Source organism: Pungitius pungitius, chromosome 7 (assembly GCF_949316345.1).
Source record: "Pungitius pungitius chromosome 7, fPunPun2.1, whole genome shotgun sequence".
NCBI lineage: Eukaryota > Metazoa > Chordata > Actinopteri > Perciformes > Gasterosteidae > Pungitius > Pungitius pungitius.
Window position 1 is genome coordinate 2,543,025 of NC_084906.1, and position 18,706 is coordinate 2,561,730.

The window sequence follows — 18,706 nt, forward strand, 5'->3', positions numbered from 1 at the left end:
GTGCTCAGCTACCTCGGACCAGAGGTCATTTAAACGGTGACAGTTGTGCCTCTCTGATTTGTAGCTCCAGTGCGTCTAAGCGGTGTGTTCTCAGCAAACATGTTTAAACATCCATCCACAGCAGAACAGACCTGGTTCATTTTGTCTGCTCAAGTTTGGTTTAAAACAAGGAAAAGCAGCTTAAAATAAATATGGTAATATCAAACGAAATCCGCTACGTTGACAGAAGAGATGTTGGAATAGTGCGTGTAGGCTTACAAGCTACACACACACACTAGCACAGAAGAAGGGCTTTGATTCAGGGCTTTACTATAAGAACACAACAATGGTTGTGCAGTGTGATATTCACACAATACCATCGCATTTCTATTTCCAGAACAGGGTATTCAAGACATATTCTCAGGCACTTTTAGAGTACAATACCAGCTTTGCTGGTAATACGTTTATTGAAAATTGATTGCACCACAATGCCCAGGAACCCTCGGGAGACCTGTGTGATTCATCATTTGAGGTTGTTACATACGGTTCACAGCTTGAGCATTGAGACCAAGTGCAGGGAGAGTAATGTGGCTGTAGACAAAACATAATCCTTCTTATCATTCTACCAAATGTCTGAAATACTGTCTGGGCTCCAACTAACCAGGATTTTCATCACTGATCATTTACATCTGTTTTATGAAATCTCTTCTCTTTTGATTTTCCCGAAAAACGTTCATGCGGTTGACTCCATCCTTCCATTTTTGTTGAGGTATTATTGATTATTGTATTATTGAGTACAAGAGGGTATATTCCTAGGTTAGCTACGTGCACACTGTGTATTGTACTGAGAGGAGTCCCCCGGTAACTGATACACAGCCAAGCAGCTTTGCTCTCCGTCTGTTTGTGGGAGCTTTTGCAACCCAATGACACGTAGCATTGCTACAGAATACATGCAAGAGGTCCTCGAGAAAGCTCCAAATATCAATACCGGAGGCCAAGCAATCATTTCTAACCCTCTATAAACGGAAGCAGGCATCGCATAAATGTTTCAAGCATGTAACAAACACAAAAAAAAAAATCCAAGGACCTTATTGCAGTACCGGTTCCCTGGCCGTCTCAGGAACGAGCTTTGTCCAAATCGACCCTCTCATCACTGGAAAGACGTACTATACATAAACACAGTATATTCTGAGTGATTGCACTGTGATAACAAAACACGGGTTTCCCGTGATGAAGGAAACGTTCAATTTATGGTGGTATTCCCCACGAAGAGGCTTTGAACTCTGCCAGCTTTTACCTGTCAAGACGCACATTCTTATTGAACTAATACAACCCGTTGCTGAATCACGCTGTGAGTCGCCATGCAAATAATCCGTAACTATGAAATCTGTATCCAAGTTGTGGCTCCGACTGAAATGCAGTGCAACGGGGACGGCAACAGTGCAAATTCTAGCTGGATTGGTTGTTATGCATGACCCCAAAAATAACCCTTATCGATGAAACAAGAGAATTGGATTGTTGGGCCAATACTGCACGCTGCTGGCAATCATCCCAATTCAAATGAGTCTGGTCGGTAAATCTTTGAGGTTAAAACCCCAGACAGCATGAAAACATCAGACAGCCCAGCATCTCGTAAACATCACGTCCTGCTCCGGCCTCTTGTTATCTAATGAGCTAAAACACTAATCACCGATCATCATCACCGCGCTTCATAGATTAAAGAGATTAAAAGAGACACTCGGAAAGACGCCAGCGTGCGTTTCAAGCAGGACCCACTTCTGATGGAGACAATGTAAATCTCTTCCCCTTTAATCATCCAAGAGAGCGCCCACAATTAAAAAGTACCGTCACGTGCAGGGAAATGACAACAACAACAACACCACATGGCTTGCAACAAAAAACATGCACAAAATTGTTCAATCTTTCCCACAAATAGGAGGAGAGTTTCTGTCTCTAAAAGTGTAAATTAACACATATATAATCAATAAGTCACCATGTCCCTTTGGCATGTTTGTGGTCTGTGTGGCTGGGGGGGGCTTACATCATGGTGCGGGAAACACTGCACTGTGATAGATGCAACAAACCTGAATATGTGTGATCATGTATGTGTATTTAATTAGTGTATTGTTTTAGTAACAAAACAATGATGACCAGAAAACGTTTTTTTTTGTGGAGCTCAATATTTAATGTAAGAAAAGAAAAGTTAATAGCTCCTAAAGAATCGGATCCAACGCTTTTCCTCTTGTGTTCTACTAATGTAGTCACTGAAGTGAGTCTGTATGAATCCAGCGTTCTGAAGAAGGCTCGGTAACAAAATGTAGACGTAGCACGAGTCAGTCACACAAGTGAAATGCTCGCAAAAACATTTTTATGACGTGTGTGCGGACTCATGTTCTTTAAATTGACAATTGGCAGTTTTTATTCTGATCTTTAAAACAAGGAGTACGGACAGAGTCCGCCAAACAGGCCCCGTGAATTCTCACTTTAAAAGAAGTCTACTCCGGCTCATTAGAGAACACGCTCATCAGTCTAATTAACGGCGCACACACCTTTTTGTGCATAATAGGGTATACTCTCCGATCAGCCTAATTACTTTTTACATATTGGAGGCTGTGATAGCAGCGTGCCCGCCTCCTCCCGCAGTGCGGCACCTCCTCAAAACAAATCTACACACCACTGAACACAACTGAAACCACTTCATGGCAGAAGAAACAGGAGGTAGCTTCGTGCAATACTGTAGCCGTCAAGGTGGCTATTAAATCCTTGTTGTGGCCCGAGAGGGAGAAATATAAGTATTTCTATCGTGTACCCTGAATTCATGAAGTCATTTTTAATGTTTTCACTGCCAACTCCTATTTTTAATCTGTGTGTGTGTGCGTGTGTGTGTCAGAGTGATGAAGCACAGGTGGTCAAATGCTGATTTATATGCCTCTGAATGTGTGTCTGCGTGTGTGTGTGTGTGTGTGTGTGTGTGTGTGCTCTATAGATTTTACATGAGAGAAAAGAAGAAAAGTACTGCTGGGAGCATCATATTTATGGTTAAGGAAGCAAAATAGCATACACAGCAGTCCAACGCACAATAAAAGCCCTCCTGGAGCGAAAAGACGTCATTCGGCCAGCAGAGGCAGCCGTTGACCAATCAGACGTTGAAGTCAAATGGCAGAGCATCACGGCAGGACAAGCGCACGGACACACACACACACACACACACACACACACGTAAACTCAGCAGGACTCACACACAGCAGCTTTTTTTCCCCTCTCAGTCCCCCTTAATCAATTATAAAGGCAATGATGAGGCAGGGCACACTGCTCTAATAATAAAACAAAATGTATGACTTACGTCTCCGTGGGACATAAGTGTTTTTATGAAATAATTATGCAATTACAATTAAACACTAGGATGAAATATAAAAAAACAAAAACAAAGAATGGATCATAAGAAAAGAATAAAAACAGAAGCGTGGTAATCAGCAGCCTCAGCTGCTGTCAGAATGTTTTCTTGTGCGAGGCCCACAGGAGGGCTGCTCTGTGGGCAGCGTACGCGCTGCACTGCACTCTGGTGCCTCAAGACTGCGACCTATCAGCACGCAGTTCACTTCTCTTCAGCGGCGGCTACCTACGCACGAGTCTCACCTGATCATTTTACTCATTGAGCCACGACAACCTGGAGCACAGCGGCTAATGGGCTGACCCGGTCGTCCTAAACGGGTCTGCTCAGCAGTTAGACACAACAACAACAACAACTGCTGCTGACCATACCTGGCCATTTTTGTTGATTGTGTCCCCGCAGTGGGATCAAAAAGTGGACAAAGTCATCGCAGCATTGGTTTGGTGATTTTACAATGCGGGCCGTTGGATACGGCTCAAGTAGTGGCAGGAACCGGTCCATCCCATTTAGCCCGCCCCAAAGCATACTCAGCTCTAAGGTCTATTGGATCGGAATTTACAACATTCACCACGTCCTGCTGCGTTTGAAGAAGACTAAAAACTAGCCAATCAGACAATACGTCCAGATGCATCATATTGAAATGTTTTGCGTCATTTGATTCATTTGATTGCTTTAAGAAGACGAATTGTACTGTGTCCTTGCGGCAGTGAATTGGATTTTTCTCCATTTTCCCTTTTTGGTTGTACGTGATGCTTTATCAATGAGGGCGTCCTTCATGTCAAAGTTACACTTGATGTTTCGGAGTTGCTTTTGTGACCATCAACATTTTCCTCCCCGGGTGCCAAATAAACGCCGCTCTGAGTATTTTGGGGTTTCCGCTCACGTCAGCTACGCTCTCATTTATGCACATTTAAACTCCTTTTACCAAGAGAGAGAGAGAGCGCATCGGAATTCCACCATAGTGTAAAACAGTTCATATGAAGGAAGTCCAACAACTAAATACGAGGAAAGAACTAGAACAATATTATTCAGATCCACTCATTTAATCAATAGCTAAATTGCTCACTTGGTGTAAGAAGACCCAATGCAGTGACATATTGGCTCTCTTCTTATTAATGAACCATAAAGCGTGTAACTGTTGACAAAGATATGGATCATACAGCATGATACAAATGTTTTTTTGGCTAAGACAGGATTTGCTTCAACTTATATAATTAATGAAGTTTCCCCTCCTCTCTGCAGAACACACCTTGAACTCCTCAAATTTGAAACTACTCGGCTGACTTCTGCTCTCACGTCCACATTGATATGCTCGTGTACAGGTTGTATCACGTAGAAAAGTCCGTGTGTGTGTGTTGGTTGTTGTTCATCACGTGATGTTTATGGATTTGTGCTGCCATTCAAAGACCTGAATTGAATTAAAGCTTCACTAAGCTCAACGGACCTCCTCTGCTGTTTCAGATTCCTCTGGTCAAGCCACCTTTTACATCCGTTTTTTTTTTTTCTTCTATAGCTGCAGCAGACGGCGCTTTGCGGCCGAATGAGCTCGGATAAGTGCGTCGCCCTTCCAGCACCAAACAGAAAACAATGGTAAACCCATAAATGATAAAGAGCCAGACATTTTCCTCTGGTGCTGATGGGGCACAGAGACTGCAAAAGGGAATCATTAATATTGTACTTATGATCATCAAGTGACGAGAACACCGGGTCAAAGGAGAGTGCAAATAGGCATCTGCTTTGTTAATGCACAGAGCAAATCAGGTTAATGAGTCGATGCCAACACCTTACATGTGGTTTGGCTGGCCACAAGTGGCCAAAATGCATTTCTAATAACAGTCATACATCTTCAAAACCTGTAACCCTTCCATTAAAATCGATCCAAAGCTGCAGCACAAACAACTCGACTCGTGATGAACAGATAATAAATGGACAGATATTTAAAGCAGTTCATCCATCACCATCATTGCAGACATTTTCAGGGCAGCATCCGATCTCTAGGACCCAAAGTGATGCGTTGTAACCAACGCCTTGTCTTATCAGGGTTGTTTTTCACACCTGACATTTTGTTTGTGAATGGATAGAAAAAAGAAGAAAAAAAAGCTGTCACACAAGGTCATTTATCTGTGCCGCAGTGTGTTATTGAACAAACAAAACGCACATCGACGCACAGACTTTCTCTCCCCAACATTTCCCTCAGCCCTCTGATTTCACCCCTCCTTTCATTCCCCTCTTCCATCGGCTGTTAAGAGCCTTGACCTAGAAAATTCGCGGTGTCATGATTTTTTTCCTCGATGAAAGAGGACATGCTCGTCACTGTTGGAAAAGACCCATTATCTTTGTCCTACGACCCGCTACCTGACAAAAGGCCTGCAAAGTCCCCCCCGATAACTGTCCATTTGAGAAAACCCCGGTTGAGACACGCTGGCACACAGCTGCTGTGTTGGATTTCTTTACAATAATGCTATGACTTGTCACCAAGTAGTCAAAGTAGAGGGTCGTCACTATGAATAGAACTGCCGCATATTAAGGTTTTAGACAACGGGGGCCGTGCTCGTCACTGTACGGCAAATAAATAACTAACTCATTGTCTTTTGGAGAAAAAAAAAAAAAAAAACGTCTCTTTCCTCGCTCACTCGGGAAGAAAGCTAAAAAGAACGTGAGTGTGTGTGTGTGTGTGTGTGCACGCGCCCGACCAGAGACAGCAGCTCCGTGCGAAAGCATCACGTCTGTCAATGCTGCAGAACTCTTTGTGCCCAAGACAAGAGGAGCGGGCCTCTAGCTGACATGCTGAGTATTTTAAAGCAGAGCCCGATCCTTTGTCAGCGTGCACGTGAAAGGCACGTGACCGGGGAACCGGTGAGGCACAAGCATCAGCGTATGTGCTCATGTGGATGAGTATATATATATATATACACATTTTCGGGGTACTAATAAGACACAGATTAAAGAGGGATCGGTCCACATCCAAAGCAGAGACCGGACTGACTCACGTTTAACAATAGGTTGGGTTTTTAGTAAGGCCTCCCTTCATCTGCACAACACCCAGAAATCATATCATCTGCATTTAATGGGCTGTAATGATTATGTTTTTCAAGTGAACTTGTACTGGCATCTTTTTGATAGTCAGAAAGTCATTTTCGAGAGCTCACTGAGAATGAGAATACAACTTCAACTTTAATGAAAAGGAAAGACTACGGATATAAATCCAAAAAATGGTTTTAAGGGCATCAAGGGATTTTCCAATGTTTTCACCGTGTGTGTGTGTCTCAGAGCTGCCAATCAGAAAGGAAAGATGAATGGGACACTAAATCAGACGAGGCAGAACTGAGAGCTACACATTGAAGCATTAACAGCTCCAAACGCCAACATCTAATCTCCAAGCCCCAAACATCAAAAGAACTAATCCCGTGCCTTTTTTTTTTGTCAAATCAGTCTTGAGTAAATATACATCCATTTTATATTTCTTTTGCATTTTGACAACTGATAATAATTTAGAAACCCACTGGATTGTGGGGAGTCAAAAACGTTATGTGACTCAGAAAAAGACTGAAATGAATGAATGAAAGAAAATGGACCACGGTGCATTTGGTGACGCACGTCTACAAATCATCTCAAATGGTGACAAGCTCATCTAATTTACAAAGAATTGGGGCAACACGGGTCCTGCAAAAGTATAATGAAGACTGCAACAACTCTGAAATCCTTTAATCGCAATACAACTTGTATAAATATGAACATATTATTGACTTTACTGACAAACCAGGACAAGCATGACCCAAAAAGCCAATCCATTTTTCACACAAAAATCAAAGCCCATCAGTCCCCCCCCCTCCCATACAGTAGATGCGATATAAAAAGATGATTACAAAGCAGCAAACTCCAGCTTCAAGCATTAACCTTGCTTTGACTTGCTTGAAACAAAGAGCTTCCTTAATGGTCTAATTGGTATTCTATCAAAAACAGGCCGTTACTCGCGGATCTGTTCATCACATGTCAGCATGTAGCCGTCTCCTGGGAGACAGCCAGTAAAAAGGCCCCAACCGAACAAAGCAGAGGCGAAAGGTGTCAGCTGACCACGTACCACACGGCCTCTGCTGGATCTCCCCTGACAGCCTCCACCGATCAGCGGCCCAATCGGCTAACAGATGTTCTGTTTGGAGGCAGCCGGGGGGGAGGGGGGGGGGGGGGGGGGGGGGAGACATCCGCTCTCTTAGTGAGACACCTCGTGCCAACTCAAAGTGTGCGACGTGTCTGAGAGACACATGCCGGCGCAGTGTGGAGCTCGGTCTCGCCAGCGCGGAGCTGTGCTCCGCCAGGTTCGCTGTAGACCCCAAAGTGGGTGGGTGGGGGGAGGTGGGGGGGGGGGGGGGGGGGAGTAGCTGCAGGCGTGCCCCCTGAGAGGAACAAACTTCTCATAGATCCAAGGTATCCGAGTACCTGAGGATGGTTTGGTAACATGCCGTCTGCATGTTGATGACGGAAAATAGGCCCTATATTATTGATCTATAGCTTCCTCGCAGTCTCTAGTCAACTGTTCCATCCCTTTATTTCAACCAGAGAAATGGATGTGAAAGTAAAAGTGATTGCGGTGCTCCCACCAAAGTAAGAAAATGTTGTCCTTTTGTTTATGTCAAATATTCTCTGTTTCACTGAACAGATTCTCAAAGCACGTCAGAATGTGCTGCTATTCTGCATTTTATACACATTTTAATGAAATTCCATAGCCTGAGATTAAAAAAAGACATTCGTAATCTTTCGGTTGTTCATTTGTGAAATGCATTTTTTTTACAAAATAAAAAAACCCAAACCAATTATTTTCTATGAAAGATACTAAAAGACGATGTCCAACCCAGCCACAGCCTGTTCACCCTGCTGCCAGGCTGGCACGCGATGGAGGGATCAGCCCCCCTCCCACCAGACTTCAGAGCAGCTTCTTTCCTCAGACTGTGAAACTCAACCTCGTCCTCCGAGCACCGTTAACACGGGAGCTTTCTGTTGTGCTGCTCACGCTCCCCTTGCATTATATACAGTCATTTAAAGCGGTACGGTATACTATGCTGACATTGCACACATGCTTTCTGCGCAATATATGCATAGATGGGCTTGTGCAGATGGAGGTGCATGGATCGTTTTACTTATTGTCATTCAAATATTTGTATATATATATATTTATACACATATTCTCCCATGTCAGTCAGTCAGCTTTAGGCGTATAGACTACTCCGTTAACTATTGAAGTTAAGTAACAAAATAAATGAATGTTGACTTCTCGTATCACATGGGGAACCAACAGCGATCCCCAGGCTGAGACATTAAGCACAGATGGATTACATACAAAATAACTTCACAAGATATCTACAAAACCCTGAAGGATAAACGTGCATGCTATTTTTACATACACATATTTTAATTGAGGTCTGCAAATAATTACATTAAATTTGGCAACAAAATAACACAAGATTTAAAAACCTTCATTGGGACAACACAAAGATTTTGGATGAAATAGAAAAGCACAATAGCACTTATTCCTTGTTGTTCAATCCAGTGAATGCCGTATGAAATGCTTTAACATGTACCATTTCTCATCTCCCCATTTAAATGCTAAGAGGCCATTTTAAAACGCCTTGGAGAGGTTTCTGTGAAATCAAGAGCCAGCACTGAACAGACACTAAAAACTCTTCAACATCCATTTCTCTGTCCATAAACCACTTCATGAACAGTTTTATGTCACACGGGTGAGAAGAAAAGAAATGTCCTTTAGGAGAGAGAGTTCGCCGAAAGGTTGCTCATCCCGGGAATATACCACAGGTATTCGCGTACCTGAGGATGGTTTTGTAACTTCTACTGAAGGCGTGTGCTTTTACGTGTGTGTGAGTGTGTGTGTGTGTGTGTGTGACGGTCATCAAAAACAAGTGTTGCAGTCTAAGTCAACCGCATGAGTGCATTTACACATAGATGCACAGAGCTCGATCCACTGTAATATTAGATGAGCTCGTGTCTCCTCTTGGCTTCGCCCTGAGGGCTGATGAAAACAACAGCTGTATCCAACCCCCCCCCCCCCCCCCCCCTGTTTCCTCTTTGAATCTCTGCTTCCCTCCCTCCCTCCCTCCCTCCCTCCCACCTCGACCTCTGCCCCGTCACTGATGGCTCCTTCTTTCTGAGTGCAAGCCCATGCTTCACAGTGGACTCCCTCGGTCCTTTAAATATATATTCTCCACTCAGAGAAGACGTGTAGAGCAAAGAGATGGGTTTCCTTGACAAAAGTTAAATATTTCATCGATGTCAGCAGTCAGGGCCGGATTAGGTTTGTCAGACAGATTGCGCGGCGCCCCTTGGTTGCAGCTGGCTTCCATATCAGACTGGAGAAACCAAATTATTATCACCATTCCTTTTTCTCATTTGTCTGGAAGTAATCATCGTCTTGGCAGAAATTATATTGTGAACATTTGAACAATAAATATGAGCAGTTTCATTGCAATACAATTTTTTTTTTATTTCTTAATCACACACAGAAAACCGAGTGGACTGAATTAAAACGCTGTTTTAACCCTAACAAAAGGCCGGCTTGTGATGAAAGGAGTAAGCGAAGCACAGTTCTAGGCTCTGTCAGAAAGAGCTGATTTTACATGGTGTGTTAAAAAGAGGAATCTATGCGAGCGCTGACAGCAAGAATAATATTATAACATTTTAATTGGAATGAAATCGAGGACATTTTATTGACTGATATTTGTTGGAACACCATCTTGAAACCGGGACGTTCCCGGACAATCCAACGTCTGGTCACAGTGACTAAGACTGTTGTGAGCTGGCAGCTGGTACAACAAGGAGCTTGCGTTGCACCAGACCAATAACAGAATTCTAAAAACTGTAAATCTCAGTGAAACGAGGACTCAAGAAAAAGAGAGTGCTACAAGAAAAGAGAACCTGGGAGCAGGTACTAATTGTTAAAGTTAATAAAAGTCTGATAGCAACACAGAAGAAAAGGATACATTTTAAAAAGGTTCAATAACACAATAAATTAAAAATACAAATGAACACGTGATGATAGCTGCAATGTGAAATGCATGAAACTTAGTACCTAAAGTGATTCTCAAAACAACGGTAGATTCTCACGTGAATCTGTCTGCCGCAATCTGCCAAAAAATATTACCACTTTTTTCCACGTGGTGCCGAAATCAAGAAATACACCAGACTAAAATAACCCGGCTGACGGCGACATGAGCTCGAAGAGGACGCCGAAGAGGTCCGTGTTCCAGTGAGAGAGATTTCCACCCAGGAATCCAGCATGTTGTACAATGAAGTGCACTGCAAGCCAGGATCCACGTGAAGCCATTATGTTCTCGTTGTGTAGTGAAGGAATGTGTTCGAGGTCAGAAGTGTGGACCATGTGGACCGTTGCCTTAAAGCAAACACTGTATATTTGCCTCGTGTTTGCAGTGTTTATGTAGAATCTGGCTCACCGCCAACGGAACAATGCCTGCCTCTCTGTTTGTCAAAGACGATGCCTTAAACAACACTACCAAATGCTATGCTTTTGCTTCCTTGTGTACACTGTTGTATGTGTTCACAGTTACAACATTTGAATTTCAGAGCAGTCAGAAATTGCCAGTGTGGGATTACAAGGCTGCTAACAGCCACTCAAACCCTGAGAGCTTGTTAAAATGGCTCCCCAGTGGGTGGGACCTGACACTTCCCGGCTCTCTGCTCCATATATCTAACTGCAGAGGGCTAACCACTGGCTCCGTCATCTCCGTATTGATGTCGTTTCCACGCTTTCTTTCCTCTTTTGCATCTCTCTGTTGCTCTAAGAGACTTTCCATCAGAACCGATGCCACGCAGAGCAAGAAACTGTCAAACTGAAATTGCGCCCCCTGTGCCAGCGTGCTCGGCCCTGCTCTTTGCTTTGGTCCCCGTTGTGATGAAAGCGAGCACCAAAAAGGAGAAGCGGAAAAAAAAAAGCCCTTTTGGGTCTGGAAACGTGCACTTGTTCAAGCGTGTGACATTCTGTCAGACAAAAGCAGACACTCGGTAATCTCTCTCTCTCTATTTTTTTTTTTTTTTTTTCTTCCTGCGGTCAGTTTCCATGTGTTCCACCTGAAGGCCCTGAGCTGCAGCAGAGCGGCTTAGCGGTCAGACCCCTGGCTGTAAAAAGGCAGGTGCGGGTGAAGCCGAGCAGGTGTGGAGCAGCTTCAAAAGAGCACGGCGGCTCGCTCAACCTCCCGTGACTTGATCAAGTTTAATCTGAAATGACACAACACCGGATCATATGCGTGTGCTGTGTGAAGTTAGGGAACTTTCAACCAATATTATATACGTTTTTTTTCTATTTTTTATTATTAAATTAAGATATTTATTGTTTTCTGGCACGCTTCTATATTCTATATTGCAAATATATTGAGAGTTAATTTTATTAGAACAACATTTACTTTCTTCTAAACCAGGATTTGGAGGGTTTTGCCTGCTTGACATTCACACGTCGGGCACCACCATTTTTTCAAGTCCATCTACAAAATAATAGTCAGGTGGCCATATGAATATTGAAGGTTTTTCCCAATGCCCTTCCGACGAATCGAAGTGCTGGTAATGTGCTAATGACCAGCCTGGGATCACTCTTCGACCCCGCTACTCTGCTAAAAAGGTGTTTAGTGGAATGCTGATGCCTCATTTTAACCTCGCATGAAGTCGGTTTTGCACTGAAGCAAGCACGTGGATATTTGTCCCCCATTAAGCACTTTACGAGGGAAAGCAGTCTGAATCTACAGGAGGGATAAATACAACCAGCAACACCGGTTTCCTCGTTCTTATGGCCGCTTGAATAATACTTAAAAAAAAAAAAAAAAAACAGACATGAAAACGTATGAACTTGTTCTTTAATAAATTCTGAAAAAACCAGGTCATACTGCTTGGAAATACTTCCAATTCCTGATGAGGTACTTTTCTCCCCACAACCTTTTCCCGGGGCGAGGCAAATTCACTGATGTGCTTTGCCTCCCTCATTATGTTCTGCCCCAATTTCCTTTTTGCTTCAACAATGACACAGACCATAATATCCAGCATGGCTATCTGTGAGACCATATGTCCACCGCAGGATCCCTGAAGACGCTGGCAGAGAGCCCACTCTCGACCGGCAAATAAATAACAGGCCATTATGTTCAATCATATGCTGAGCTATGAAAAGGTCCAAAGCTCAAAGCTGCCGCGTGCAGAAGGAAGAACAGAAATGAGCACAACCCGATACAATGGTGTAGTTTTAACAATACTTTGATACTACGTGGAATTATTCAACAGCAAAAGGTGATATGGTACATTAATCCGCTCAGTCCATTCCTCAGTCCCATCAGGGATGCTTTACAACATCGTCAAAGCCACCTCCTCTGCACCATTATTCTGTGTTTAACACATGCAAAACAATATTCATTTCTCAATCTACAAATTGGAGGAATATGCAGGTAGCCGACAGGTAGCTTCTGTCACAGGACACTTGGAAACACCTTCCAAACGGGGAACAACGCTGTGATGACTGCTGACTGGAGGCCTCTCCGATTAGCCTCCATCAACAGATTCTGGAGTCATAATGGAGGAAACCAAACACAATTTTGGGATCAGAAGGCTTAAATGACTGGGGATGAATAAATCAATATGGCAGCAGAAGGCAGTGGCTGAAACGCAACGGCCATCACCTGATGATTTTGATTTGATTTTGCGCTTATTGGTTTGAAATTAGCTTTGAAATTCACACATTGTGAACCTTTTATAAACAATACAATTATTTTTTTTAACAAATGACTGATGGATTAAGAGACAGATGTAAACAGTATTTAGTTACAACAATAATATTCAAAAGTGTTTGAATTCCAACCAGGTATGACCTCAATATACTTGGATATAAGTGTGATAGTAATGCAAAATAAAAAATCTCTCTATATGCACTTCAAGCAAGCACGACACAAGAATATGCGTGTAACTCTGCCCAATTACTATTCAAATGAGGTGAATGCCTATCAGATTCTTCCTATTTTTTTTCAAACTTCCTGCATCCAGCAGGTTGATAAATCAGCGAGAGACCTGAGGTCAAGATAAAATAAGTGGGTTTTATTGGTGAAGTCTGCCACAAGAGCGTATAGTGAAATACTTTTACAGTAGCTGCACGTGGAGGAGACAGAACAATGAGAGGTGGCTGCCATTTCCATCTGTCTAGTACAGCGGCGTATTGATGGGACTCTTTGAGCTGCAAATTAGTTGAAGTGACAGCACAATAGATCTGAGTCAAAGGAAAATGGAGAATTTTAGGTGAAAACAAAGGATTCTTTGATTCATTTTATGCCCACCGGTGCTTTGTATCAATTATAGCCTCATATCGGGGGGGAAATATAATCCATTTAGACCGGCTTGTGATGCAAATAACCTGAGGAGTTTGGGTGGTGAAGGGTTTTATTATACACAAAGCCTCCTGCTTCTCGCAGGCAGCTGAAATCAACTCGAGCTTCTTCCAAAACATGTCAGCGATGGCAGCTGTGGAGGAGAAATTGTGATTGGAGTTAAATGTTTGGAATAAAAGGTGGTTAGATGCTGATTGACTGTTGTTTATATGAACCATACATTCACTGAGCAGGTTGCCTCGTTATAAATCGCCTTCGCTCAGCCGGTCTTATGGTTCATTAGGAATGCTCATTTCCAGCGGGCAGCAGCAAAGGGTCCTGCTAAAGCTGCATCAGACTGCCACACATACTTCCTGCACATTCTCCTCACCAGTTGGTGGAGATAAAACAATAAAATAAAAACAAAAAAAAGCAGCTTTTTGCACACACTTGACACGAGCGTCAACTTCATCACAGAAGTGTTCTGGTACTTGTATCAGAAGCGCCTCAGAAACCACCCGAACCCCGAACCCTAACCCTACTGGATCGGGCATCATAAGTCGGCGCACCCATCCAATATCAGGTTATCGGAGGGGCAGGGTTCACGCTCTCAAAAGGAGCAAGAGACGGCGACTGTAGTGATGCTGCCGAATGTATGAGGTAACGAAAAAGCCACCTTTAAACAGTAATCGACGTGACCGACTCGTCACAACGAGTTCCTCCTCAATTCTGAGAGGACTGTTGAGTTGCGTGAGAGTTCGCGGCCCGAAGGTGTGAAGATACACAGCCAAGGCCCGGTGACCCGTGTCCCTCAGCAGAAGCTAAATATTCCCACAGCATCAGACAACTGTACCGGGGAGTAAAAATCTAATGTGGAAATTAATATTTAAATGAGGCCCCGAGGAAGAAATATACAGGGAAATGCTTGAGTAGAAGCCTCAGGACCGGTGTGAAGGATCTTCTCCCAGGCTCCTACTCTTCCACGGTTGAACAATCCGTCCGTCTCGTTGATAAGCTGTCACCAGATGGATATACAAACCACATCTTTAAAACATGAGCCGGCAGAGCTCACTGCATGGCACCCTATACGTGTGTGTGTTTGTGTGTGTTTGTGTACATGTGTGGTGGCAATGTTGTGTACCTGCAGGGTATCATCTGCATATCTATTTGCAATAAGCATGTGATGGGTTTCCCTGAGGAAATCACTTGTTCATCATTGGTTGCACACACACACACACACACACACACACACACACACACACACACACACACACACACACACACACACACACACACACACACATAGAGAAGAGCTTGTTTTGAAAAAAAAGTCACAAATTACCGCTTGTCACGTTAATACCAGCATAAATAAAAGGGATCTACGATATGTAACCTTTAGCAGTCTCACAAGCCTGGGCTCGTGTGTGTGTGTGTGTGTGTGTGTTTGGGCTCCAGAGGGGAAAGGACCCGAAATAGTTCAAGTGCAGGAATCATACGTGCCGTTGATTATATGCAGAGCGCACAGTTACATGGAGTCGTGCCGCGCCAACGAACACATTCAGATTTGGTCATTTAAGGCTCAGAACACAGTTGCAGCTCCTTCACGATAAAGTCGGAAGACACAAACTCCTCGACCTCTAAACACTGACACGAACCAGCAATCCTCTCCCCAAGGCTGGTTAGTGGGTCATGCAGCACTCACAGCCAACATAATCCGCTGGTTTGCGTTGGCTTCTAACATCACGGGGTCAAGTTATGGATTAGTGCACTGCGTTTTGGGCCTTTGTGAAAAGTTGCAAGCCCCGGAGTAATGCAAAGATCAATGTTTACGTGTGCAGCATATGACAGAATGCAGCTACAGCCAGAGTGATGTTTCCATCATGCGTTCATTCCTGAGAGAAAACCTTTGCAATATTAAGCCGCAATGACGGCGTGCCCTCGACAGATATGATGAACACAAAAAACATTTCAAACATTTGCAAAGTACGCTTTGGTCTGTGGTCTGCAGTCCATTTCAGGTGAAGAAGAAAAAAAAAAAGGTACGCTGCCAGATATGACTGATTCTACCTGAGCCTGTAGGAGGGCATAATGTTATGGGACATTATTCAAGAAGAACATTTGCAGACTGATTGATAAACGGATCCTAAACTACAGCCCTACATCATATTAATCTCCAAACAATATACAGTATATAAATATATATATACCTGTGAGAGACTAAAATCAGCCAATAATGTTGTCCAAGTGAATGTTCCAATTGGCTTCTGGCAGGAAGAAAAAAAAAAAAAAAAAACTCTGAAAGTTGACAAGAAAGAGTAAAAGAGTTCACAGAGCCGATAGAATAGCAGTGACTGTGTCAGCAGTGGGTTGTTTTTACACCAACAAACTCCGATCAGCTTATGCATCAGTTCGTTAAGCACCTACTTGCCACGAAAAGGCCACGGCGACCACAAAACAACCCACCACCCACACCGATTTGTCTCTCTTATCCATTTTCACCTCCTACCCCTCTCTCACTGTCCCACTCAGTCACCTGCACACACACACACACACACACACTTCTGTGTAATCAAAATAGTCCTGCTCATTTACATGTCTCATAATGTGGGGGGGGGGTGGGGGCTCACTACGGAGGCTGTCATTACCCGCACCATTAAAACGCAGCAGCACACTGATCTTGCGCTTCCGTAAGGCATCATCAGCAGCATCAGCAGCAGGAGGAACGGGAGGAACGGGAGGAGACGCGGTAGAAGACAGGGGGGGGGGGGTCTCGGGCCTCTTGCTGCTTTAAACCGCCTTTGATCGTATACGTAGCCAGCGTCCTGGTTCCCCCCCCGCCATTCCCTCCCACGGTAAACGCTACCAGCAGGTTACATCACGAGTTCAATGGAAGTCCAGAGGACACACAATTGCACACTTTGATCGAGCGGCCTAAATCGAGCGGCCCGTCGTCCCCCCGAGCGTCCGTTCGGCTTTGACCAACAAAAAAAAAAAACGCGAACGAGTGACCGTCCTTTGAAACAGAAATACTGCCACTGATGCATCTCGAGGAGGAGGAGCGGCGGCGGAGCGAGCAGTGGGCGCTAAGTGGGAAGGAGTGGCAGGAAGAAGAGCTAGGGAGGATGTAGGAACGAGGCATACAGCAGCAGCAGGTAGGTGCAAAAGGAGCAAAAGGTCATGTTTTTTGGATAACAAAAAGCCCCAATAAGGCATTATTTGAACAGGAAAGCTAGTAGGATCTTTGGGTTGATGTTCAGAGAGGAGCAGTGATTGGTGGGGAGGAGTAGCAGGAGCGCCGGTAGGTCGATGCTTGGAGAGGAGCAACAGGAGGCGATGGAAGTATAACGTTTTAATGTTTATGGAGCAGTAGGGAAGACCTCAGAGTGGCTGGAAGCCGGACTGGCTTACACCTCAGAAAGAGGAGAAGTGAAGGAGCGGAGTAGTGGGGGGGAAGGAGGAGGGGGGGGGGTGCATTGTGAAGCATTGAGAGAAGAAGCAGGAGGTGCAGCAAGACGAGCAGGAGTAACATTTGGGGGATTGGAGAGACAGACGGTCCCAGTGGGCAAAGTGTGCGGAGAAGCAGCAGGAGGACACGCTCCGAGAGGAGCAGCAGGATGCGGAGCATGCCGGTGGTGCTGCTGGAGGAGGAGGAGGAGGAGGAGAAGCAGGGTGGTGGCAGCAGCAGCAGCAGCAGCAGCAGCTGGGAGCGATACTTATGATGCTACTTCAGTGGGCTCAGAGAGGGAGAAATGCAAGAGTGTCTAAACACCACACAATATACGTCACCTCATGTACAAAGCATTAACACCTGATAGCCTCTAACAATATAATAATGCAAATGATGCGATTGCCACATAGTTTGCATGCATTTGGTGTCCCTCCAGATTATTAAGAAGACAATTGGAATACACATTTTTAGAAGGGCATGCTGGAGCGGTGACAGAGCCTGTTGGGAACTTCTTTTTTTTGTTCATCATTATTATTATTATTATTTTATCCTCCAACTAGCCACAGTTGCTAAAGCGTCCACATTTCCACAGGTAAATGAACCTTCTGACCAACCAAGAAAACTGGTGAATCCCACAGAACTGTCGCTCAGACTAATATATCACAACATGTTTCAGTGGGGAAAGTTAAGGTTGATAACAACACCACAAAGACACTAAAGAAGCAGCTGTTTAAAAAAAAAAAGTGTCACATTGCAACAACGGACCAGACAAACGTCCCCCCCGTCTTTGCGCACTTACCTTCCACTGCGCACACCGAAGTAATCACACAGAGAAGCACCGCAACCCGCACGGCCCGCACGGCCCGCATGGCCAGAAGGACTCCCCGGCTGCCCTCCCTCATGAGCCGAGCGAAGAGAAGAAGAAAAAAATCCCGCAGAAACACGCTGTATTCCTCTGGTTAACACTCACATCTCAGCCCCCCGAGTTGTGTGTGCGTGTATGCGTGAGTTTAGAGTCGGGGGGGGGCGTGGTGGGAGGGGGGGTGAAAGGATTACACTTGCTGATGGATCTCCAAAGCTCTGTCCCCTCGCGCACCTTGCGGTCCAATCAAGAGTCAGACTGGCGGATCGTAAACCAATCACCCGTTCCCTTCCACCTGACCTACGCTGAATGCCCAGTGGATAGACCCTCCCCCCCCCCCTCCACCCCCCCAGCTTTGGTTTGTGTGACGGGACAGCGACACCCAGCGGTCACACTGCGGTAGAGCGATAAAACTGAGAGACCCCCTGAAATATGTGAATGAATAAATATTGTTTTTTTTTGGTGATGTATGAAAAAAAAATTATTACCAGTAACAAAACCCTATAAATGAAAACCCCCAAATCATTTTTATACATTTCGTTTTTGGATTGTGGGAAAATAACCACAATGACCCCCCCCAAATAGATCTAGTACGTGTGGTGATGTTCCCTCTTACTTTCAGCATCCCACAGGCAGACCGGTGGGTGGTGGTAAAAGGTTAATCACTT

At 44.4% G+C, this 18,706-nt stretch overlaps 1 protein-coding gene across 1 annotated transcript in view; it reads right to left on the minus strand.

Annotated features, from left to right (window-relative positions):
* Nucleotides 1–18,193, minus strand: part of LOC119216407 (ephrin type-B receptor 1-like) — a 60,080-nt gene extending 41,887 nt beyond the window's left edge. Inside the window, exon 1 of the mRNA XM_037469205.2 lies at nucleotides 17,976–18,193. Within this exon, the coding sequence (XP_037325102.2) occupies nucleotides 17,976–18,078 (103 nt within the window). The 5' untranslated portion in view covers nucleotides 18,079–18,193. The remainder of the gene's footprint in view (nucleotides 1–17,975) is intronic.
* Between the last annotated feature and the right edge of the window lie 513 nt (nucleotides 18,194–18,706).